This window comes from Hemitrygon akajei, chromosome 2 (genome assembly GCF_048418815.1).
Source record: "Hemitrygon akajei chromosome 2, sHemAka1.3, whole genome shotgun sequence".
Classification (NCBI taxonomy): Eukaryota; Metazoa; Chordata; class Chondrichthyes; order Myliobatiformes; family Dasyatidae; genus Hemitrygon; species Hemitrygon akajei.
This window is the reverse complement of record NC_133125.1, coordinates 180,723,724-180,749,113: the sequence shown is the minus strand read 5'-3', so window position 1 is coordinate 180,749,113 and position 25,390 is coordinate 180,723,724. Positions and strand designations below refer to the sequence as shown.

Below are 25,390 nucleotides of genomic sequence, written 5' to 3'. Positions count from 1 at the left end.
CTAGGTGAAACCGGGAGAGGGTGAGTGGTAAAGCATGGAGCAGGAAGGTTGACTGGTGAAAGAGAAAAGGTGCTGGAGAAGAGGGAATCCGATAGGGCAAAACCGAAGGCTGTGGAAGAAGGGAAGGGAGAGGAGCACCATATGCATGGGATAGGCAGGCATGGAGATAAAGTCAGAGAGGAAAATGGGGATGAAAAATGGTGAAGGAGGGGTAGGAAATGACGGGAAGTTCGAGAAATCGATGTTCATGCCATTATGTTGGAGTCTAGCCAGAAGGAATATAAGGTGTTGCTCCTCCAAATTGAATGCGGCCTAATTGTGACAGTAGTCGAGGCCAGGAACTGGCATGTAGGAGTAGGAATGGGAAGTAGACTTGAAATGGATGCCCAGCAGGAGATCCCGGTTGTTTTCTGGCGAACAGAGCATAGGTGCTTGGTGAAGTGGTCTTACAATCAGCGTCGGGTCTCTCCCATATACAGGAAACCACAACGAGAGCACCTGATACTGTACCCCAACAGCCTCACAGCTGAAGCGTTGCCTCACCAGGAAGAACTGCTTAAGGCCTTGAATGGTCCTGCGGGAAAAGGTGTTAGAGCAAGTATGGCACTTATTCTGCTTCCAAGGATAAGTGCCTCGAGGGAGATCAGTAGGGAGGGGCGAATAGACAAGGGAGTGACGTTGGGAACTATGCCCGTGGAAAACAGAACGTGACAGGGAAATGGGGTGGGGAGTCGTGGGATGTGCACCGTGGTGGGATCCCTGTGGAGAAGGTGGCAATTACAGAAAATTATGTGCTGGACGTGGAGGCTGATGGGTGTTAGGTGAGCAGGTGTATTGTTTAGCAGATCATTGACAGAAACTCCTTGTGCCATATTTAATTACTTTGAATAAATTATACCAGAGCAAGAGTCAGTTCATCAAACAGTTCACAAACTTAAGTGTACAGAGTAATTTCACAAAATGGCAAACACGATTTCTTCAAACACACAGAAAGAACAACGTCATCTACTTTGTCTGCTTCTATTGTTCTTTACCCATTCAATTTGATGTTTCCTTCCAAATTTTAATTTCTCTATGGCTAACATCTCTCTCGCCTCCACCTATTTAATCGACAGATATTTCTGGGAATCACACTGTTGTTTATATGTCTGAGTGAATACAGTATAAAAGGAATATATAGCATTCAATAGGCTTCAAAAGGTACATTTAATGTCAAGGAAATGTATGCAATATACATCCTGAAGTTCTCTTTCTTCGCAAACATTCACGAAAATGGAGGAGTGCCCCAAAGAATGAAAGACAGTTAAATATTAGAAACCCAAGGTTCCCCCAGCTCCCCCCCCCCCCCCCTCCACGCACACGCAGCAGCAACTGCCCCACCAGCAAAAAAGCATCTGCAGGTCCCATCGAGCACTCAAGCGTGCAGCAAATCATCAACAAAGACACAGACTTGCAGTACCCCAAAGATTACTGGTTCACCGGAATACGACAATCCGCAGGCTCTCTCTCTATTCTAAGGGGAAAAAAGAAGTGTCGCTGTTTCACAGCGACAGGGGAGACAAAGCAATTCGTTGATTTATGGTGTTAAAAGTCTGTTCCGTCGCTTTTTCAGTACTCTGTGCCCAATGAACTCGGGTCTCCGTGCACACAGCCAGCAGCCAGCTCGCTGCCTACGGTCTTCCGTCTCCCACGACGCATCAGGGGTCGGCACCGACCTTGAATCCGCCCGCCTCCGGCACACTGAAGGCGTACTGGTCTTCAAGGTCGGATCTTTGGCTTTTCGAAAAGCAGTCGGTCATGAGGCCCCGAGAGCGAGCACCGAGGTCCGAGGTCAGCATGTAACGCCAGGTCTTCAAAATAGAATTGAAAACGGAATAAAAAGAGATATCAAAGATAGCAATAGAGTTGCTTCCGAAGATGTTGGGCGTCATCGTCCTTCTAATTTCATTTATGGGTGTTAAATAATACTGATAAACATACTAACAAAATACCTTAGACTAAAAAGATTAGATTAAAAAGTAACATCACATTTCTAGCATATTTAAATATATATTACCAGTACAAAACGTATCAAAAAAGCATGATAAAGTATATCTAATTTCATAGCATATATTGGGCATTTAACAGCAGTTAATAAAATATTAGATCGAAGTACATAATACTCAAAGATAAAATCATGGTATAATGTCAGAGAAAATTACAAGAGACTGATGGGGAATGTTTTTTACATGAAAACACTAATGCCGTTTAAGTTACCATCGAAAAACAATCAGGATAATACTTCTAATGATCTTTAGAACGAAGAGAAGAACAATAATAACATGTAAAATAATACGACTCCTACGTAATATTTAGACCACAGTTCCAAAATTTGATCCAAAAAGATAGATTCTGCAAAGCAACATCAGCTAAATCCACTTGATCTTTAATAGTTTTGAATAGTTCATCCCATCGTCTGATAACAATTGCATTCTGGTTCTTAACTATTCTGTAGTAGAATAAGTGACAGGTTGAAGAGCAATAGGTTCATATCTATGTAAGCCATCTGCCGTATCATTGACATATTGTATGTAGTACATTCAGTTGAATAGATGTTTCTTTTTACAATGGTTTGGTTAACATTCCCAGTCAAAATGCAATTTTTCAAAATATTGGAAACCACAACATTCGAGTAATCAAACTGCAAGCTAAATAACACCTCTTGTAATTAGAGCTAGAAGTAGCAGTTTAATAAGTATCACTCACCAAAGAAATTTTATGGAACGTCCTGGTGTTGCCTGGCAAAATAGATGGAGAATAATTGTTATAAGAAACAAACCCACAATCTGTAACTCTAGTCTCAACTAAATCCTCAGGGCAAAACCCATATTCTTGTTTGTAATGACAGGAAGCCAGATTTGCCCCCTTCGTAGATTATCTCTACTTAATAGCGTACGTAGAAGGATTAGTAAGTGAAATATAAACTCAATTAATTATATTTCCCAACATTCTGAACATTGTATAATGTGTTGTTTGGTTGTTGCTGTGGTGTGGAATATGAAGGCAAGCTCCAATATACAGTGCTTCAGAACTATTTTTACATTTACCACAAAGATGATTTGTCAAGGTGAATCTCTGAAAGTGAGAGCCCGGTGTTAGTACCAACCCATTTCTTTAACTCTTCATTCGAAATCCATTTGGGAACCCTGCGAATCTCTAATTGTACCATGTTCTCCAATTTAAAAGTAACCAAGAAGCATAGTTTGTACAAACAGCATCCTTGACCTGCTGATTGGTTTATTGTGAACTCTTGTCAATAATCAGAAATTTCACATTTCCCAAGGGGCACAAAATTTGGAGCATTTTTAAACTACATTCACTTGTTATCGACCGTAATTGCTAACTCTCCCCATATACTGACAATTCCAATTTAAATATGTTTGCTTTCATTTTTGCACAGAATCCAATTGTGAGATCAGCTCTGCATTCTCTAGTGTATTTACAGTGTAAACTCCAGCTGTGTCTCTTAATCCCATGAGTTTAATAAGCCTTTCTCATTGCTTCTCTCGTGTTTTAAATTCAGAGTGAGTAAAAATTGTCAATTAATGCACGTTAGAAAGAATCCTAAAGGCTTATTCCACACCAGCTGGGACTTTGGAGCGATGTCAAGTTGAACAATTCGTGCAGATGTCTATATGGAGCTAGTAGAATAATTTGTTCTACAGTTCTGCTAATACAAGTCCTGCTCCCCTTACAACCGTCTGAATCTCACCAAACAACAAAGGAATATTAACAGTTGGCACGGCAATGATTGTGGTATCAGTTTTTGTCGACTGCATCATCGCGTAAAGTTTATAGGGAAGATCTTTGTGCTCCAGAGCAACTGGGATTGAATGGCCTGGGGCACATGCTAACCAATTATCTCATTCTGATTTGTTTCCACTTCAACAGTACCATAATGAACGTGTTTGAGATATTAGCTTTTTCCCACTGAAGCAAGACCATAAAAAATATGACTTCCCACCGTTATCCTAGTACTCCCATCTTTTCGTCATATTACCGTTACTCTGCCACGATTATATACAGATATCAGTTTCATTTCCTTTACAAAATCTGTCCTGAGTTCTTCACAAATTTTTTCGAGAATTTCACCTCCCACATTCACGCAGTCTATTACCATAGCGTCTGATTGAATGGAAATAGACTTCTCCGTGTATATTGAGAATAGACCATTTGTTGCCACCCTCGTCTTCATACCTTTCATTTATCCAGCTGAATATACAAATAGGCAACACGTAATACACTTTATTGTACAACATGTGACTTTCAATAGAGCCACGATACTCGCGAGGAAACTCAATAATCGCATTCGAACACCAGTTATTCCCGAATACCTGGAAAGAAAAACATCAAGAGCAGCTTCCGTACTTACCTAATTATCAGATATCTCCTCTGCATTTAACCCTTCAATTTCCCGCTTTGTTTCAAGAACACCTGGTGATGAATGCAGTTTCGTACCAGTTTCTCATCCATTGTTTCTGCTTTGACTTAGGTGATGCAGAGAAAGACTTGTCTTAACCTTCTCTACTCGATGCTGAGTATGAAGTGAACTATCGTTAACCTCCGGGTGCAAACTGAAAATGGCTGCCCAACTCACTGACGGGACAACTGCCACTTCATTTTCATAACCGTCAATTGCCTCTAATATAAATCTAAAAACGTCATCTCCATCCAGTGCATTCTATGACAAAGAGCCTTATGGACCACAACTACCAGAGGACTTTGAGTTGGCTCGAAAAGGTTTACGCAGGTTAATATGATATCACCCTAACTTACTTGGAACTGTCGGAATTCGATGAATTGATGATCTGGCTCAACCGACAACATCATATAGACTTACAAATCTCGGAATTGTAAAAGGTCTCGGCTGATGTACTGAACTCATAACCTCCTGTCCCATTTCCAACTCCCTCTGTTTTGTTTGCACGTCAAAGAGAGGCTTCCTCTTCTGTGAATTCCGTCCTATATTAGGCGTGCTACACAATGGGGCCCCTGCTGTCAATTAACTGCTGTAGCCATTTGTGCTTTATAATGTATTATCCTTTGCTGCTGATGCACTGGAGATGTCCTAGAGGATCGTCGCTCAGTCCGCATTTTAGAATATTCGCAGCTAAAACACTGAATTCGACCTCGTCAAAACGGGTAATATACGGTGTTTCAAACGGTTCCCATGGTTTTGATGTCTCATGAACTCTCCCTGTTACCACGGACACCATCATGGAAAAATCCAGTGAGTGGCGGGCCACTTTCCCCATCGTCCTAACTATTATAGTATGACCCTTCATAAGCAAAATCACCCCAATCTACATCACTGTCACCGTCCGTACCCAGAGCAAATACACACATCTCTCCTCTCTGATCTGACAGTTCACCTTTCAGCTTTTCGATTAGTTTGAAGATCTCTTCAAGCACCGATATTTCCACGGCATTCATAGCAATCGGTAAATCCTAACACTGACGGTTCCATTCCTTTACATTTCTGAGTGCTCTATTTACAGTCCTCTTCGCTTTTCCCATTTACTCGTTTGACGTGTTCACAATGAACCGGAGACTGACTGACGTTCCTCCAATTCGCCTGAACATGCGCCATCAGAATTTTATTTTATTTTCTCATCTCTCTCTCCAGCTCTTTGGTTCCCCTCCCTAAAGCTCTTCCCATCCGCTTACACATGTCTCCTATCAGTTTCTGGTTTTCTCTCTGCACTTCAATTTGATTTGCAGCACACATCTCATTATAACTTTTATTTTCCTTCAGATCTCTTCTAATTCCTTTGGATTCTGTTCACTAATTGTTTTCCTCAAGACATGCACAGGGTTGCTCATCCTCTACTTTCAACCTTTCCTATACACTTGTCCTAATCGGGCCATTTTCTCAAAAAATGTGAAAGTAATATCTCCAATACTCCGAGTCCCTGGGTTCTTCTTGCCCTTTCCTCTTTTTTTTCATTTAAATACCCTCCTGTTCCCGTGGGTGTTCAACAGAATACGAAGACTCTATGCTTTTCTGAAGTGCACCCAGGAACGCTGCATTCTCTTGACCAATCATCAACCTGTCTAGGTTAGACAATACACCACGCAACTCTTGGGTAATCAAAGCTTGCACTTTATCATCTCTGAACTGATATCAAGGTAACCAGGTTAAAAACAGGTCAACAACAGAAAGCACGAATTCCACTATTTCCTCCGTAACCATGCGTACTCAAACCACTCCTCCGCTTTGAAACCTCTCTATACATTAATATGTGACCTTCCGTGGCAAGCGATTGGCCTTTCATCTCCCAGCCCCTAGCCTAAGGGTCTTCATTGCGATAATTTCTATTCGAAGTTATTGCTGCTTTCAATTTGAAGCTGTTCATTATTATGTTCTTTCCTTTTCAGTTCAACCGTTATCTTTCTAACTCTTTCGCTTTCTTCTAACTTGCTAATGCAGATCAGCTTCCCATTTATACTCGTCCAAGCAAGCATCAAATCGTTACTCTTCTGCAGCTAACAACAATGACTTGCTGTTCTGAATCAGCCACTACCAGGCTCGAGTTCATCAGGTTAGACACAGGCTCCTCATATTCATAAACCTATATGTCCTTTCGTGCCAAGGAACAGCTCAAAAATGCCTTCTCATTTGGAAATAATCTCCAGTTCATCAGGTTATTAGGAGCATCAAGGCATTCACTATATAGCACTATTCCAAAAGCAGTCAACTAGACAGCTAGAAAAAAAAAATGAATTTACGGAGCAGCTTCTCAAAATGCACCCTTCATTTCTTTAGCCACATGGCAAGAACAAAGCAAATGGTTTGTCTACTTCTACCGCCGTTGACTCATTCGAGTTTGATGGTCTCTTGTATATTATAATTCCTTCATGCCCAGCACATTTCCTGCACATTATTGTGTCTATCTAACGGCCTCCTACATCACTAAAATATCTGATACCTAATAACGCCCCAGAGTTCCAGGCATCAAACACTCTCTATGTAAAACCATGCCCCACATATCTCGTTTATACTTTCTCCCTCTCACCTTAAATATATGCCCTCCTGTAATTAACATTTCTGGTGTGAGAAAAGGACTTTGGGTACCTACCTGATGTATGCCACTTATAACTTTAAAAACTCCTATCAACCTCTGACATTCCAGGGAAAGCAAATCAAGCTGTCTAACCTCTCCATATAGCATGTGCCCTCTAATCCAGACAGCATGCTAGTAAACCATTTCTGTGCTCTCCTCAACACCTCTACAGCTTTCCTGGAATGAGATGACCAGAATTCACACATGCTAAAAGTGAAGCCTAAAGAGTTTCTCTATAGCATCAGTGTTGAATTCTCCAGGGTTGACATTGACATTGGGAAGAAGGGCACTGGGATTTGATTTAGGGTGGCAGAATGTTGCAGCTGTTAAAGCTTCAGTCCACTTGTCCCCACCCCTCTCTCAGTTCTGTTGTGTGGAGTTTCCATGTTCTTTCTGCGTTTCTCTTTGTATTAGTCTTCGCAGTGAATGACGCATCTAACATGACCGAAAGAGATGTGATGGATATGATTGTATGGCAAGACCACAATACAATTGCTGTCATTTTAAGGAGGCGATGAACAAACAAGTGGGCCATAAGGTTTATACGCGCCTTGGTTCTAAACGGATGAATCCTATGGTGCTGAAACTAATGGCGGTATTAATAGCAGACGTTTGAGGGAGTTTTACAAAATTCTCCGGACACCAGGTAGGTTCTGGAAGATTTGAAGTCAGTGATAGTCACACGACCGTTTAACAAACAGTATTTAGGCAAAAGGAGGGTGACTATAGACCAGTTGGCCTATAGATGGTAGTCAAGAATATCCCTGAAGCTATCATTAATGAAATAGCAAGATGTCTAGATACAAACGGTTCTCTAAGACCATAGCAGCATAGAAGGAAAGGTCCCGTTTGACAAAGTTACTGGAGTATATTTTGAGGATATAATGAATGCATTGAAGAGAGGCTTTGGTTCTTGGAGCTTGAGGCTTGGGTTCTTGGAGCTTAAGGCTTGGGTAACTCAGAGTCTGGAGCTTGGAGGCAGACTAGGAACTATACATCAACAAAGAGCCGGAACTAATCCTTCGACAAGCCGGGACTCCTCTTTAACAAGACGTTAACATGAGACTGGGTAGTACATAGACATAGAACTGGGACTTATCCTTCGACAAGCCGGGACTCCACACCAAGGTGAGGCAGGTCCATCCGTCGGGTAACGGCAGAACGGCCTGACTTTCCCCATGGAGGCGAGGACAGGAAGAGACAAACACCGAAGAACGACAGACAGTTCCATCTCCGCATCGGAGCTGCTCCGAGTCGCAGTTACGGCCAGCAAACTTGGCTAGCTACGGAAACAACCGGATCCCTACCTAGCTCGAAGTGGCTGACGGCCACCCATCTGGCCCGGGAAACGGCCGAATCCTTACCGTAATGACAGCTCCGACTACCGACAGCAAGGCTCCAAGAAGCAATGGTTCTCCAACGCTTTTCTAAAGATGGCAAGTGGCTGTTCTAACCTTCCACTGGCCGTTTGTTCCCAGGGAGTTTTGACAAGACGACCCCCCAACCACAGTCAATCCCAGGGCCACTTATATTCCCACAAGATGAACATCAGGTGCTTGTGATTCAGTCCAACCGAAACAAGGGACAGCCGGAGCACCTGGAGTCCAGAGTCCGTTGACCGGACCATGAACCGGAATGCGGACTTCGGACCAGAACATGACAATAAATTTCTCCCCATATGTACGTGAGTGACAGTGGGTGGAGGGAGGAAGAGTTAAAGAGAATATGGACAGAGAAAACAAACTGGGACGAATGTAGGTTGTCTGTGGTCATTACAGATTCGGTTGGCGACAAGCCTGTTTTCCTGTCGTATCACTTTAAGACCTTTCAGACTTTCCGAAACTAAACTAGTCCATCACGCAAACTGGGGCCTAGAATGAAGACACGATTCTTTCAATAATGGCCAAAATACTAGACACAAGTGAAATGCAGATTATATTTTTGTCAGTGATTTGACCACTTTCCAGTTCATTGCCCACTTACCTCATCCAGCTCTTCCCGTGAAGCTCCATTGGAATGGTCAATCTTTTCTGTTGCGTCTGCTTTACAACCTGTCGCAAGACAGTTTAGTCATCAGCAGAACTTCTTCTGACATTGTGCAGTGTTTCAGTTGAAAACTAAGTGAATCCTGTATAAGTCCTACAGAAGGCGATGATACAGAGCAACAACAGACGCTGGATATCTAGATGAATACACACAAAATGCTGGACTATCTCGGCGACTTAGGCAACAGTTATGGGGGAAAAGTATTGTCTATTTTTTGGGCTGAGACGGTTCCTTTCGTTACAGAGATGCTCCCTGGCCCGCTGTGCCAGACACCATCATTTTGTGTCTGCAGAAAGTCATGACGCAACAAATAGAAATAAGAGTATCATCCAAGCATACCAAATAATTTTCTTGCAGAAATTCTTCCTCCAACTTCCCTTTCAGAATTGTGTCACTACAACCCCACATAGTACAATGAGCATTAAAATGTACTGACCATTACCTAACCAGATTATAGCATTCCATCCTGATAAAAGGAAAAAGAAAAAAAAATTAAAAAATCGAAAAACTGAGAACATCATGATCTCTTCATTGAAACTGAATATTATTTAGCACTCCTGGTGAAGCACTATTAATAATCTCTAGTGTTAAGTCTTTCATCTTCAGGTATTTCTGCCGCTGTAAAATTATTTTTTTCTGACCAGTTTTTAGCTTCTGCAGTATAATGTACCACATCTGCTATAAATTAGCTAATTTTAGTTTATCAAGAGTCAACGAATCCAATGTTATAAAATCCTGCACTTCAGATACCGACTGTAACCTATCTGTATTCTGGATGTTAATAGATCCTATTGCCACTGACACCTGTTTTGTGAAGAACTTCTGCATATGATATGCCCACTTCTACACAACCACTCTGCACTTCTAGAGGTTTATCATATACAGGACACCCTGCATAAGCAAAGTTCCCCTCCACCTTAGATACATTTTGGCCTAATTCCAGCTCCATGTTCTCCACGACGTGGCTTTTTACCATTTCTCACAGCTGCTACATAGCCACACTTCTACAATTAAAAATTCTCAGATGGGCGACACATTGTCTCAAACCATATTACTCATATAGCCTAACTACACTCTTATCAGGAGACTTTTACCCATCTTTTTAAATCAACAGCGATAAACTATTTGCTCTTTTTCCACCACGAAACCCTTCTGAGCTTTTCCCCGACTGAGTTATTTTTAACATGATCCATGGATACATTTAACGGCATTGCAAACATTATGCCCCAACGCCACTGCAACCAGCAAGTTAACCTTTAGGGAATCTTGCAATAGGACCCCAAGTCCCTTTTTAGAAAATAGACTTAGCTTTTATTCCTTCTACCAAAGTGCATGACCATGCAACTCTGAACATACTATTCCATTTGCCAGTTCTTTGCCAATTTTCCTTACTGTCCAAGTTCTTTTATAGCCCCCATACTTCCTCAACACTACCTGCCACTCCAACTATTTTGATATTATCCATAAACCTGGCCAAAAAGCCATCAATTCCATTATCCAAAGCATTGATATATAATGTAAAAAGAAGTGGTCCCAACAACTACCCCTGTGGAACATCACTGGTTACTGGCAGCCAATCACAGAAGGCTTCCTTTATTCCCACTCTTGGCCTCCTGCCAATCAGCTAATTCTTTATCCATGCTATTATTGTTCCTGTAATAACACGAGCTCTTGTTACACAGCCTCGTGTGTGGCATCTTGACAAAGGCCTTCTGAAAATCCAAGTTCACAACATACACTGATTCTCCCGTGTATATGCTGCTATATTTGGCCTATTTTATCATGTGCCTCCAGTAGCCTGAAATCTCAACATTAGTAATCGACTCCAGCATCTTCCCAACCACTTACAGTGGACTAATTGCCCTAAAATTTGTTTTCTTCTTCCTCCCTCCCTTCTTGAAGGGTGAGTGACATTTTTAATTTTGAAGTCCTCTGGAATGATCCTAGAATATAGTGATTCTTGGAAGATCATTACTAATGTCTCCACAATGTCTTCAGCTATCTCCTTCTGAACCTTTGGGTGTAGTCCATCTGGTCCAGGTGACTTTTTTAACTTGAGACTTTTCAGTTCCCCAGGTACCTTCTCGGTAGTAAAAACAACTATGCCCACTTCTCTCCCTGACACTCTTGAGTTTCTAGTATATGCTAATGTTTTTTACGATGAAGATTGATGCAAAATACTGATTCTGCTAACCCACCCTTTCCTTATCCTCCATTACTACCACTCCAGCATCATTTTACAGTGGCCCAATATCTACTCTCTCCTCTATTTGTAGAGGCAGGTTGTTTTGAATAAGTAGAGAGGCTAATGAAGGATTTAAACATATTAGGAGAATGGACAAAGAAGTGGCAGATGGAATACCGTGTCGGCTAGAGTAGGTCATGCAGTTTGGTAGAAGAATGAAAGGGTTCACCTTTTTCCAAATGGAGAGAAAATACAAAATAACTGAAGCACAAAGGGACTTGTGAGTCCTTGTGCAGGATTTCCTAAAGGTTCATTTGCAGGTTGAATCTGTGGTGAGGGAGGCAAATGTGATGTTAGCATTCATTTCAAGAGGACTGGAATATAAAATTAAGGATGTAACGTTGAGATTTTATAAAACACTGGGAGAGTATTGTGAGCAGTTTTGAACCCCTTATCTTTGAAACAATGTGCTGAAACTGGAGAGTGTTCAAAGGAAATTCATGAAAATGATTCCAGGATTGAACAGCTTGTCATATGAAGAACATTTGATGGCTCTGGGCCTATATTGGTTAGAATTCGGAAGAATGAGGGGTGACCTCATTGAAACTTATCAAATGGTGAAAGGCCTTGATAGAGTGGATATGGAGAAGATGTTTCTGTCATGGTCCTGTCTGAAGTCCGCATTCCGGTTTACGGTCCGGTCCGCGTACTCCGGAATCCGGGTCATCTGACTGTCCCTCGCTTCGGCTTGGTCTCAAACAGTTGCACCTCAGGCTCATCTTGGTTCATTTGGACTCAAGCATCTGCATTTGATGCTCATCAGTTGGCTGTGAATATAAGGGGCTCTGGGATTAAATATAGTTGGGGGGTTGTTCTGTCAGTCTCTGCTTGGAGTGCCTGATGTTGAAAGTTAAGTTTGTTGAGTGAGGCATGGATTTGGCTGTTCTGTAGCCTGCCCAAGTCTTCTGGCCACCTTGAGTCTTGGAACCACCCCAGACCAAGATGCCTTCCTATCCCTTGCCTCTGTTGGGTAAGCCAGGCCAGATTGCTGTTGCCCTGTGGTTGGTTCTGCCCCTTCCTGTCCCTGCCTCTGTTGGGTAAGCCAGGCCAGATTGCTGTTGCCCTGTGGTGGGTTCTGTCCTTGCCTTGCCTCTGTTGGGTTGTACCCTGCATCCTGCCCAGGATCCCTGTGACCTGCTGAGGCCTCTGTGTCCTGCCTGGGAGTTCTGTGCCCTGCCCAGGAGACTAGCCCCTTGTACCTAGCCTCTATCTGGTTCTGTCCCTTGCCTTGCCTCTGTCAGGTTGTGCCCTGTGTCCTGCCCAGGATCCCTGTGACCTGCCCAGGCCACTGTGTCCTGCCTGGGTGTTCTGTGCCCTGCCCAGGTGTTCTGTGGCCTGCCCAGAAGGCTAGCGTCTTAGAACTCCAAGACCCCAGCTCTTCTGTACACAGTGTACATTCAAATATAACACCTTCAGTCCTATATGCATTACTGTTTTTGATGTTGTCCCCCTTTGCACTGCAACACATCCCACTGACTGCAATTTTGCCCAGTCATATGCCTGCCTTTCCTGACTGTCTCACTACACATTGCCTCTGCTTGCAAACCAGCAACGCTGTCCTCAGCCCTATCACTCCAGTTCCCAGCCCCCTCCTGCTAAAATAGTTTAAATCCTTTCCAACAGCTCTAGCAAACCAGTAGATTTGCAAGGATATTGGTCCCCCTCAGGTTGAAGTGTAACCTGTCCATTTTGTACAGGTTGTACCTTCCCCAGAAGAGATTCCAATGATCTAGAAATCTGAAACCCTTCCCCCTGTAACAGTTTCTCAGCCACACAATCCTCTACCAAATCATCCTATTCTTAATCTCACTGATGTGAGGCAGAGGCAGCAACCCAGAGATTCCCACACAAGGTCCTACTTTTCAGCTGTCTATCCCGTGCACTAAAACCTCCCTTCAGAACCTCTTTGATTTTCCTACCTATGTCATTGATGCCAATATGTTGCAAGGTTTCTGGCTACTCACCCTTCCCCGTTAGGATGTCATCGACCTGATCTGAGATGGTTCTCACCTTGCACCTGCACTGTATCATACCAATCAAGTTTCTCTATTGTGTCCACAGTACAGTCCTGTTCTCCTTCCCTTATGTGACACAGTGCCAGAAGCCCTGTTGCCCTGGATCCCCCACACTCCCGGTAGGTCATTCCCCCTCAACTTATTATTGAGGGGGAATTACCTATTACTTTCTACTGTGGGAAATGGCCAGAGTGGTACTCTGTGCTGGCTGCTCATTTCCCTTCCCTCGCATGATGGTCATCCATTTACCTGCCTCCTGCAACTTATGGGTGATTACCTCCCTATAGCAACCTATCTATCATCTCCTCAACAACACACACAAAATGCTGGTGGAACACAGCAGGCCAGGCAGCATCTATAGGGAGAAGCGCTGTCAACGTTTTGTCCTGATGAAGGGTCTCGGCCCGAAACGTCGACAGTACTTCTCTCTATAGATGCTGCCTGGCCTGCTGTGTTCCACCTGCATTTTGTGTGTGTTGTTGTTTGAATTTCCAGCATCTGCAGATTTCCTCCTATCATCTCCTCAGTCTCCCTTGTGAGCTGAAGGTAATCAACCTGCAGTTTCAGTCCTTAACTCTTTGCCTGAGGAGTTGCAGCTCAGTACCAATGTTGTTATCCAGGAGGCTGGAGGTCTCCTGTAGTTCCCACATCTTACACAAAGAACACAATGCAGCCTCTGGAGTCATCCTCACTGCTCTAACTATGAAGAATGATGGTAAAGAATCCAGATACATACCTCACCAAGGCTGTTCTCTTCTAAACCTGATGAGCTAAGGTCTCTCTAGTCTAATACTGGTCCACTCACACAATAGCCATGTCGCTTTGCCCTTAATAATGACTTGCGACTGCACCAACATTTAACTATAGCTGGCAATTTTTTTCCCATCAAGTTTAATCCATACTGAGAAGCTGTCTGTTCTAATTCCACCACGAAACTCTTTTAAACGTTTAGTGTCTACAACTTCTCCCCGACTAAGTCATTTTTAACTTGGTCCATGGATACATCTGGAGGCACTCTAGAGATTACTCCCCAAACCAAAGAAACACACAGAATGCTGGAGTAACTCAGCAGCTCAGGGAGGATCTATGGAAAGAGTAAATAGTGGACGTTTTGAGCCGAGACCCTTCCTCCAGCATTTTGTGTGTGTGTTGCTTTGGATTTCTAGCATCTGCAGATTTTCTTGTGTTTGTAACTCCTCAAATCACTATCATTCCAAATAATTCATTGGGTTACTTTCCTTCCTCTCATAGTTTTTAACTTTAATGTTTTCTCACGTTGCTTCCCATCTTCACAAAACACTGACCGTCCTATTTCTCAAAGGTCTTGCGCCCACAGTATCTCCTAACGCCCCCTTCCAAACATTAATTTATCTAATAGGATTGCTCTCAGAAACAGATCCATATTCAAAAACTCAGCCACACATTAAACTCCTCCTTCCTTTTTTTTTCAGTTAATCCGATCTGCTGCCTCCACCACGAGACGACCAACTACTACAATCCTCAATTCCTCAATTCACCGCTTATTTTTCCGTATCCCGGAAGCCTGTCGTTCACCTTCCTCTATACAACTGCTTATCACCCAATACCATCTGTCCGGTTCGCTACTTCATCACCACTTTGTGACATCTCTACCGTACCATCCTTCACTTACCCCTGTGCATCCTGCTCATCATCAGGGACAAGCAGATGGCGACGACAACGATCACGCCGAGGCAAATGGGCCATAGAGTTGTGGAAGACGTCTCGCCCACTGATGATGGCGTAGTTGGCGTAGTTGGGGAAGTAGAGTTCTCCTTTTCTAAAAATAAAATTATCCTGATAAACACGACCCAAAGGCCCACTAACGGGGAATTACTTTAATAAATTATGATAGATTTCGCGACGATAATGCATTAGTAACGGGAAATTAACTAATTTCGTAATGTGTTCGCGGACACATTTACCAGATAAACTCCATCAATTACCGAACATTCTCGTTAATTCGGTCAATAGCCTCGAAGGGGTGAAAATGGACGGGGTAAAACTCGCGCTTTCTGATCTATCGCCCCTTTACCTCTTGATATTCAGCGCCCCGATTTGGACATCAGGCTTATGATAGAATCGACACCAAGGGGGATTCCGATTGTTTTACCCTCCATTTAATAATCTCTTTTCATTAGCCCGATTATACTTTGGAATTGCTACTTCATTCGCCCTGCTCAGTGGTTTCTTACCTGTCCCGTTGTGGACCGTTAACGACACGTTGTCTTTGACGGTGTCGTCCCCAGCGCAGTAAACCGACATCACGTACACTCCGCTGTCACTGGACCGTAAATCCCACAACAACAAGGATCCATTGTCGGGGTAGAGTTGGGCTCGTCCTCTGTGTGATTGAGCGATAAACGGGCCCTGATCTGAACAATTATAACCGGGTCTGTCGGGATGTGGAGAGCAATGTGATCGGGTCAGTTGCACAAGCGCGGTTTTGTCGGGGTACAAATGCCACTCCACCATTAGCACGGAGCAGAGGGTGGGTGTGCAGTACGAACCGGACAGAAGGGCAGACTGTCCAACGGTGCCGTTCACTTCTCGTTCAAGGACGTTCACGGTGACAAGGCTTCCATAAACTGCAATATAATAACAACCCATAAATGAGTCTCACTCACACGAAACGAGGCCACCCCAGCTCCAGCACCCATCTTTCCCAAAGGGGTAAGTCTGATCGTAAGGTCAGACAGCATCTGTGATCAACACATAACGCGCAAAGCTTACTGAGAAATTCAACAAGTCAGGCAACATTTATAGAGAGAAATAAACAGTCGACTTTTCCAACCGAGATCCTGCATCCGAATAGATGAAGAGCAGAACGCCTTCATCTTGACCCCCGAAGAATAAGATAATAAATACAGCCCGTGGAAAGGCTAGTGGGGAGGTTTGTGTAGGGAGAAGGGTTGGGCAGGTGCATTCACTTACTCTGTGAGTAATTTGTAACTCTACAAAACCAGGACCTTCCTGGGCACTCCAGTGCATCTTCGGCTGTGAAATGTTCCCGAGGTCACAAAGTAACGGTACCGTCCGGAGCGTTTCCCATACAATAAACCAAGGGGGGTGGGAATGGTGACTGGGAAACTCTGGTCTTCTCGGGTACATAGGAGTAGACCCCAGCTTTATAGAATGCAGACACTTGCCCGGTTTAAATTTCCACCTGTTTTAATTTTTAGCCTATACGAAAACCAGCTTCCCGTCTATCGACGTTATATTTTCTGCAGCCGCGAGAAAGCGGCCAACACAATAAAGGACTCCTCCTACCCTGGCCGTTCTCACTTCTCTCCGCTTACGTTGTTCAGAACATACAAAAGCCGGAGAACATGTACCAACCGCCAAACTCAAGTACAGCTTCTTCCCCGCCGTTATTCAGACCCTGGAGTGGAACTCTTCCGGCTAAAAATGAACTCCACGTCTCTCAGTCCACCTCTTCATGGCGTTTCCAACTTAATGTATCAATCAGCACCACACTTTCTCTGTAACCGTAACTTTATACTTTTCAGTATGTTATTTTCCTTTTGTATTACCTTGAAGTACTTGTTTATGGAATGATCTGTCTGCGTCGATGGCAAGCGAAACAAAGGCTTTTCACTGTTTATCTTTACATGTGACAATAACGAACCAATTGCCGATTACCGGGGAAATCCCACAAACATTGAAGAAAAACTGCTGTACATTTCAAATACCGGCAATATTTTTCATATTCACAGTTAACACGTTGGTGCGCTGCACTGGTCTCTTTTATCTCTGGAGAAATCATTGTGAGGCGAAGGGGCTGTTTCCGTGCTGTACTGATCTATGTTAGCGGCATACTTGCTCTATCCTCCCAGGCTGGGGAGGCTTGATGGCATGGCATTGCACAGCAATCTCTCTTCAGAGAACCTTTTTACACAATCGCATCCGGCTCCGAATACCCACACCACTAGCGCCCCGACTTGGAGCGAGTGTGGCCAAAGGCAGACACCCCTCCTGCTGGAAGTTCACCATTTACGGCTGAAGCCCAGCGTCGCACTTCTCGAATGTACAGGCCTACAACATCAGTAGACCACCCATAAAAATCCGTTCTCCTCCTCACCTGATTGACCATTTTGCTGATGTCCCAGAAACATTCTCTTAAAATGTGGCGAATCTGAACAATAAACCCGTTTCTATTTCCACAAATGCTGACCGATCTGCTGAGATGTTCAATGTTTGACCTGAGACATTGTCTGTTTCTTTCTGCTCACTTGACTCCTGTATGTTTTCATTCTCGATCTGAAAGATTGACTGTTTCCCTACAACACATACTGCCTGACCTGCCTAATATATCCATACTTGACCTGAGATATTAATTCCGTTTCTGTCTTTGTATCTGACTCCTGAATGATTCTGTTCTTGACCTGAAAAAATAACAGTTCCTCTATCCACATGTATTACCTGACCTTCTGACTATTCCCACCATTTTTTGTTATTAACCCCTGGGTAAGTCACTGCTGGGCATTTTAGAAACATAGAAAACCTACAGCACAATACAGACCCTTTGGGCCACGGTATTGTGCCAAACAATGTCCTTACCTTAGAAATTACTAGGCTTGCCTATAGCCCTCTATTTTTCTAAGCACCATATACCCGTCAAAAAGTCTCTTAAAAGACCCTATCGTATCCGCGTCCACCATCATTGCTGGCAGCTCTTTACACACACTCACCACTCTCTGAGTAAAATCCTTACCCCTGACATCTCCTCTGTAACTGCTCCCCAGCACCTTAAACCTGTGTCCTCACGTGGCAACTATTTCAGCCCTAAGTAAAAGTCTCTGACTATCCACATGTTCAATGCCTCTCATCATTTTATGCACCTCTATCAGGTCACCTCTCATCCTTCGTTGCTCCAAGGAGAAAAGGCCAAGTTCACTCAAACTATTCTAATAAGGTATGCTCACTAATCTAGGCAACATCCTTGTAAATCTCCTCTGCACCCTTTCTATGGCTTCCATATCCTTCCTGTAGTGAGTCAACCAGAACTGAGCACATTACTCAAAGTGGGGTCTAACCAGGGTCCTATGTTGCTGCAACATTACCTCCAGGCTCCTAATTTCAGTTCCACAATTGCTGAAACCCAATACACCATATGTCTTCTTAACCACAGAGTCAACCTATACAGCAGCTTTCAGCATCCTATGGACTCGGACCCCATGATCCCACTGATCCTCCACACTGTCAAGAGTCTTATTATATTCTGCCAACATATTTGAGCTACCAAAATGAACTACATCACACTTACACACACAAGTCGACGTTTCGGGCCGAGACCCCGAGACCAGTCCTGACGAAGGGTCTTGGCCCGAAACGTTGACAGTGCTTCTCCCTATAGATGCTGCCTGGCCTGCTGTGTTCCACTAGCATTTTGTGTGTGTTGTTGTTTGAATTTCCAGCATCTGCAGATTTCCTCGTGTTTACATCACACTTATCTGGCTTGAACTCCATCTGCTACTTCTCAGCCTAGTTTTGCATCCTATCAGTCCCATTGTAACCTCTGACAGCCCTCTACACTATCCACAACACCTCCGACCTTTGTGCAAACTAACTAACCCATCCCACCACTTCCTCATCCAGGTCATTCATAAAAATCACGAAGAGTAAGGGTCCCAGAACAGATCCCTGAGGCACACCACTGGTGCCTGACCTCCATGCAGAATATGATCCCTCTACAACCATTCTTTGCCTTCTGTGGGCAAGCCAGTTCTCGATCCACAAAGTAATGTCCCCTTGGATCCCATGCCTCTTTGCTTTCTCATATTCCTTGCTGAAATCCATATATACCACATCTACTGCTGTTCCTTCATCAATGTGTGTAGTCACATTCTCAAAAAATTCAATCAGGCTCGTAAGGCATGACCTGCCCTTGACAAAGCCATGCTGACTATTCCCAATCATATTATACCTCTCCAAATGTTCATAAATCCTGCCTCTTAGGATCTTCTCCATCAACTTACCAACCACTGAGGTAAGACTCACTGCTCTATAATTTCCTGGGCTATCTCTACTCCCTTTCTTGAATGAAGGAACAATATCCGCAACCTTCCAATCCTCCGGAACCACTCCCATCCCTGTTGATGTTTCAAGGATCATTGCCGGGGCTCAGCAATCACCTCTCTCGCCTCCCACAGTAGCCTTTGATACATCTTACCCAGTCTCGGCGACTTATCCAACTTGATGCTTTCCAAAAGTTCCAGCACATCCTCTTTCTTAATATCTACATGCTCAAGCTTTTCAGTCTGCCGCAAATCATCACTACATAGTGAATACTGAAGTGAAGTATTCATTAAGTACTTTTGCTATTTCTTCCAGTTCCATATATACTTTCCCACTTTTTATTTACCACTCTCATTTCTGGATCTGTACAGATACATAGTTCTTTATCTATGTTGGTTCTGAGGAAGGGTATTTCCTCATTCCTGATGTTAGTTGGCAATCTTAATTTGTCTGAATGAAACTGCAGCATTTGGAGATCAGATGCAATGAGTAGCTTTTTTTGGGACAGTTGGGAATAATTCAGGTAGTCTTTAAGGATCAGCCTGTGTTAGCATACTGTATGGGTCAGATGGGATAGACCATAATACCATAAGACATAGGAGCAGAATTAGGCCATCCAGCCCATCGAGTCTGCTCTGCAATTCCATCATGGCTGATCCCAGATCACACTCAACCTCATACACTTGCCTTCTTGCCATACCCTTTGATGCTCTGACTCATCAGGAAACTATCAACTTCAACCATAAATATACCCATGGACTTGGCCTCCATCACACTCTGTGGCAGAGAATTCCATTAAAAAAAGCCTCCTTACCTCTGTTGTAAAAAATCACTCTTCAATGTTGAGGCTGTGCCCTCTAGGTTTGGGTACTCCCAGCATAGAACACTTTCTCTCCACTCTCACCCTGTCTAGTCTTTCAACATTCAGTAGGTTCTAATGAGATCCTCCCACAATCTTCTAAATTCCAGTTAATACAGGCCCAAATCTGCAGAACGCTCCTCATATGTTAACCTCTTCATTCCCAGAATCATCCTCGTGGACCTCCTTTGGACTCTGTCCAATGACAACACACCCTTTCTGTAATATGGGGCCCAAAACTCTTGACAACACTCCAAGCGTAGCGTGACTAGTGTCTTATAAAGCCTCAGGATTATCTCCTTGCTTTCATATTGTGTTTTCCTTGAAATGATTGCCAACATTGCATTTGCCTTCTTTACTACAGACTCAAACTGTAAATTAACCTTCTGAGGTGTTGCACAAGGGCTACTAAGTCCCTCTGCACCTCTGATGTTTGAAACTTCTCCCCATTTAAATAAAAGACTGTACTATTATTCTTTTTACCAAAATGCATTCTCATGCATTTCCTAACACTATGTTCTATCTGCCTCTTTTTTGCACATTCTTCAAGTTTGTCTGAGTCCTGCTGCAATCGTGTTGCTTCTTCAGCACTACCTACCCCTCCACCTATCTTTGCATAGTTAAAATTCAGATTATTAAAGACAATCTGACAGCCTTGTTATTACAGTTCCTGAAGTATTTCTAATTTCCAATTCAATCTCTCCAATAGCCATGGTGAAATTTGACTTGTAATCTGGATGATCATGATACATCACTACATCACCAACTATCACCCGCCCCCTGCCCATAGGATTGGAGTGACCCTGAGTCTCTCCAATCATTGTCTAAATGCGCCCAGAGTTTGGCTGCAGTGTTTTGATACTTTTTCGTTACCCGAATCTCCAAATTTAGTTTACTGCCCTAGTTTACTAGATTTACAATGAATCCTCAAAATATTGTTATTGTCAACTTCAGACAGGAAGAGATTTTGCAGATGCTGAAGATTTCTCCTGGGCTCAACATAGTGCAGTTGTCATTAAATAGGAAAGCCAATTGCTATATTTTAATAGGAGCTTGAAGAGACTATAGGCTCAAGCAAATTTGTACAGATTCTGCCATGGACAACATTCTAACTGTTTGCATTACCATGTGGTACAGAGGTAACAATACACAGTATCTGGAAAAAACTGCAGAGGCTTGTAAACTCAGCTAGCCCTATCATGGGCACTAGCCTCTCCACCATCGATGACCTTTTCATAAGGCAATGTCTCAAAAAGGCAGCATCCATCATTAATGACCCCACCACCATGTGCTCATTACAACCATCAGAGAGAAGGTACAAGAACCTGAAGATACCCAATCACCATGTTAGGAACAACTTCTTCCCCTCCACCATCTGATTTTTGAATGGCCTATGAACCCTAACTCTGTTGCTCTCTTTTCTGCACTACTTATATTTTATATATATCCTACCTCAAAACAGCTAGTTTCACAACATATGTCACTGATAATAGACCTGATTCTGAACACGCACAGTTTGTTTGAGGAACTCAGCAAATTAGGCGGCATCTCGGGAAGGTGGAAACGCTTTTAAACGACAACGGTTTATTTCACTCCATAGATGCAATCTGACCTCCTGAGCTCTGCCAGTATTTTGTGTGTTGTTATATTATGGTCTTGTATTTGTGCTATGGAGAAGGAGAAAGAGAATGATCATGACGCTCACACTAAAATCCCTTCAATCCTTTGTGTTTTTAAATTCATTACTACGTCAGTTACAGGGTAGAAATGACGAATGACTGTGTAAGCTATAATCGTGCTAGCGCCCGGAGGACCCAATTGCTCACATGTTGCTCTTGCCCCATAAAGTTTTCAAGCTCTTTCCCTTCCAGATTCAACTCTCCCTTGAAACCCCTGAATTGTTTTGCTCCTGTGCATTTATCATGTGTTAGTGAACCAAATTAAAGGGTTCAGCGGTTTGTTAAACATCGTTGAAATACAGAAATCTCTGTCAATGTAAAAAAAGTACTTCTAATCTTCCCTTCATCTGATTTGGACTATTACTGGTTTACCTCAACCTCTCTAACTGCTGTAGGAACTCAATGTAGGCAGCATCTGCGGAAGAAACGGGATGAGAAATGTCAACCATCCTTCTGCCTCCATAGATGCCACCTGGACCGCCGCATTCCTCCCGCAGATTTGTTTTCTGCTTCAGATCCCAGCATCTGCAGTCTCCTGTGCCCCTCTCTTTCTGTACCCGCTATCGTTCCAGGTTGTTTGAGATTCATACTTAATTTATGAAGAGAAGTTAATCTTAGGACGTTCAGCTAACAGAGAAGGAAGGTCTGTGTGCACGGGTATGCTCGTGTGTGTATCTACATATGGGTGCGCGTGCGCGTGTGAACTACGTGCTGTGTGCGGGGGTCGGGTGAATGTGAGGGCAGAGGGGTGGCGGGAATGTGGAAGAATGGTATTGATCTAGATTTTCAAGGACTTTGTGGCAAAAAGTGCTTTGGATTAAAACTGGAGATATGGAATCCGGAGTGCGGGCCGAGCAGTCTCTGTGGAGGCAAAGAAATGTCGACCATCTCTCTGCTTCCACAGACGCTGGTCGGGCCGCTGAGTCGCTCCAGCAGTTTTTAACCCTTGAAGAGCCCGGCTTCAACCATGAACTCACGTCCTCTGTCCTGTTTCATTCCTGCACCAGAAAAAAACTGTTACTGTCCATCCACCTCATCTAATGACAATAAATGTGCCCATTGGACCACCGTACTCTGCACACGGGAAGAGATAAAAGGATATTTATGCGAGTTTTGTACTGTCTTCTTATGCTTATACTGGAACTTATTAATGTGCATACAGGAAAACAAAGCCTTTCACACATCATCTAGGCCGGGGTATTTCATAAAAAATTAACAAACCCTGCATTCATACACCTTCCTGCACATCCTAAATCCTGGCACTAATTTCATACGATTTCAGAAAAATGTCATATTAGTTCCTTGCATGTCCTCGGATATATTTACCGCCTAAAGTGACCATAGGTCAAAAGTAACATTAGTCGTCCAATTCATTATAAGTCAAAGAAAAATCGGAGCGCATTTCACAGCCTGAAAGTGAGCTATGAAGCATAGTTCAGACTAAAGACACAACAGATGCTGGAAGCCGGAGCAATGTCTTCATGCAGTGTATCGACCTGGAACTTCGACAGTTCCTTTCCCTCAACGGATGTTGTTCGGTATTTTTTGAAGATTAACTCTCCTATTACACGGGAGTCAAAGAACATTAACAGACATTCACCACATCGTTTCTCTGCCATCCCTTTACCGGAGAAACTCAGTAGTTCACCCGCGCCTCTCCGCAGTCTTGGAACTATTTCTTCAGAATCAGAATCAGGTTTACTGTCACCGAACTGTAAAGTGGCATTTACTGTTTTTCAGCAGCTGCACCACGTAAAGATATAACATTGCTACAAATGACAAAATAAATACACAGTACCAGAAAGAAATAAGGATGTAGTGTTTCAATCACAAACAAGAGAAAATCTGTAAATGCTGGAAATACAAGCAACACACATTGAGTGCTGTTGTAGAGTCTCGGCATGAAATGTCGACTGTAAACTTTTCCATAGTTGCTGCCTGGCCTGTTGCGTTCCTCAAGCATCTTGTGTGTGCAACGAGGTAGTGCTGATGGGCCATAAGAGGTAAGAATTCGGCAATTCTGCCCAACGAATCCCCTCCGCCTTCGATCATGGCTGATTTATTTTCCCTCTCAATCTTCTCCCTGTAACTTTTGTCTCCCTGACTAATCAAGGGTCCACCAACCTTCGCTTTAAATGTCCCCAATGACTTGGCCTCGGCAGGCGCCTGTGGCAATGAATTCCACAGATTCACCAAGCTCAGGCTAAAGAAATTCATCCTCGTCTCTGATGGCCAAGGGGTAGAGGTTATTCTTAAAACGTTGAGTGTGGGTCTTCAGAATTGTGTACCTACTCTTTCGAAGGCAGTAACGAAATGAGTACATCTCCCGTATGGTAAGGGTCTTTAACGATGGATTCCCCCTCCATGACGCACTGCCGGCGATGGTGGGGAGGCTTAGGCTTGTGCCTGTGATGGAGCGAGCTGAGTCCAGAACCCCCTGTAGCCTCTTGCGATCCAGGACTGGATTGCTTTTCTTCGTGTTGCTCTTAATTCTCGTCCTCCACTGCTCCTTCAAGAACCAAGCCTTCACTACCACATGCCCACTCCTCATTAATTTATAAAATCTCCTCTCAACCTTCTCTTGTACAAAAGAAGCAGCCACAGTCTCTCCAATCGACATTTAGAACAGTCCTCTCATCTTAGTAATCACCCTCTTCCATCCTTTTGTGTGCTCTCTAAAGCCTTCAAGTGGGTCCTCTCATGGGCCACCAGGTCTGAATAAATCGCACATGGGCCTGTATTTTACAACATATTACGAATTCCCTGCTTCTAAACTTTATACCGCATTTCCATTAATAAACCCCCAAAATTTTTGGTGCTTTCTTAACTATCTTCTCAACTCGCCCCGCCACTTGTATTGACCCGTGCACACATGAGGACATCAGCTTCCAATTCGCACGGTCAGGGTTGTTTGGGATGAATTTTGGATTATCCTTTATCTCCAGCTGAAGAGGAAGAAGCATTGCGGCACTCCTTCGGTAGAACCAATCCCTGACTCGAGTTTGAAAATCCACCGCTGCCTTCCCAAAGTTGCTGGCTGTTGGTTAATACACAGAGATGGTCGGATACCCGAAGCTGCGCGAGTGAACTCCCAGGCAGCGCAGAGACCGGGGTAGCGGGAAGGCGGGTTACTCTGCGCCCTGGTCATCCACCTAAAGGAGATGGGGAGAATTCGGGGCTTGGGTGAGTGATCCCAACGTTAAACAGGCACTATCGCTCTAAAAGTCCGGGGGAAACATAGAGAAACAGCAAACACAGCTGAAAAAGACTTTACCAACTTACCGGAGAGACAGGCGCAATAAGCGAGGAAGGCAATAACACTGTGCAGCCCACGTTCCCCGCGCGACCCCCGAGGTGGAATTCGACTGCGGGACATCGCCATGGGGAACTTTTCACAGAGTCACAGA

At 43.7% G+C, this 25,390-nt stretch overlaps 1 protein-coding gene across 1 annotated transcript; it reads right to left on the bottom strand.

Annotated features, from left to right (window-relative positions):
- Window positions 1-1,313: 1,313 nt before the first annotated feature.
- LOC140738068 (uncharacterized) lies at window positions 1,314-25,390 on the bottom strand. Its single transcript, XM_073065141.1, has 6 exons — window positions 25,266-25,390; window positions 15,623-16,015; window positions 15,061-15,207; window positions 9,087-9,154; window positions 2,746-2,777; window positions 1,314-1,850 (listed from the first exon to the last, which is right to left on the bottom strand). Coding segments are annotated over exons 1-6 (741 nt in total). The 5' UTR covers window positions 25,366-25,390; the 3' UTR covers window positions 1,314-1,849.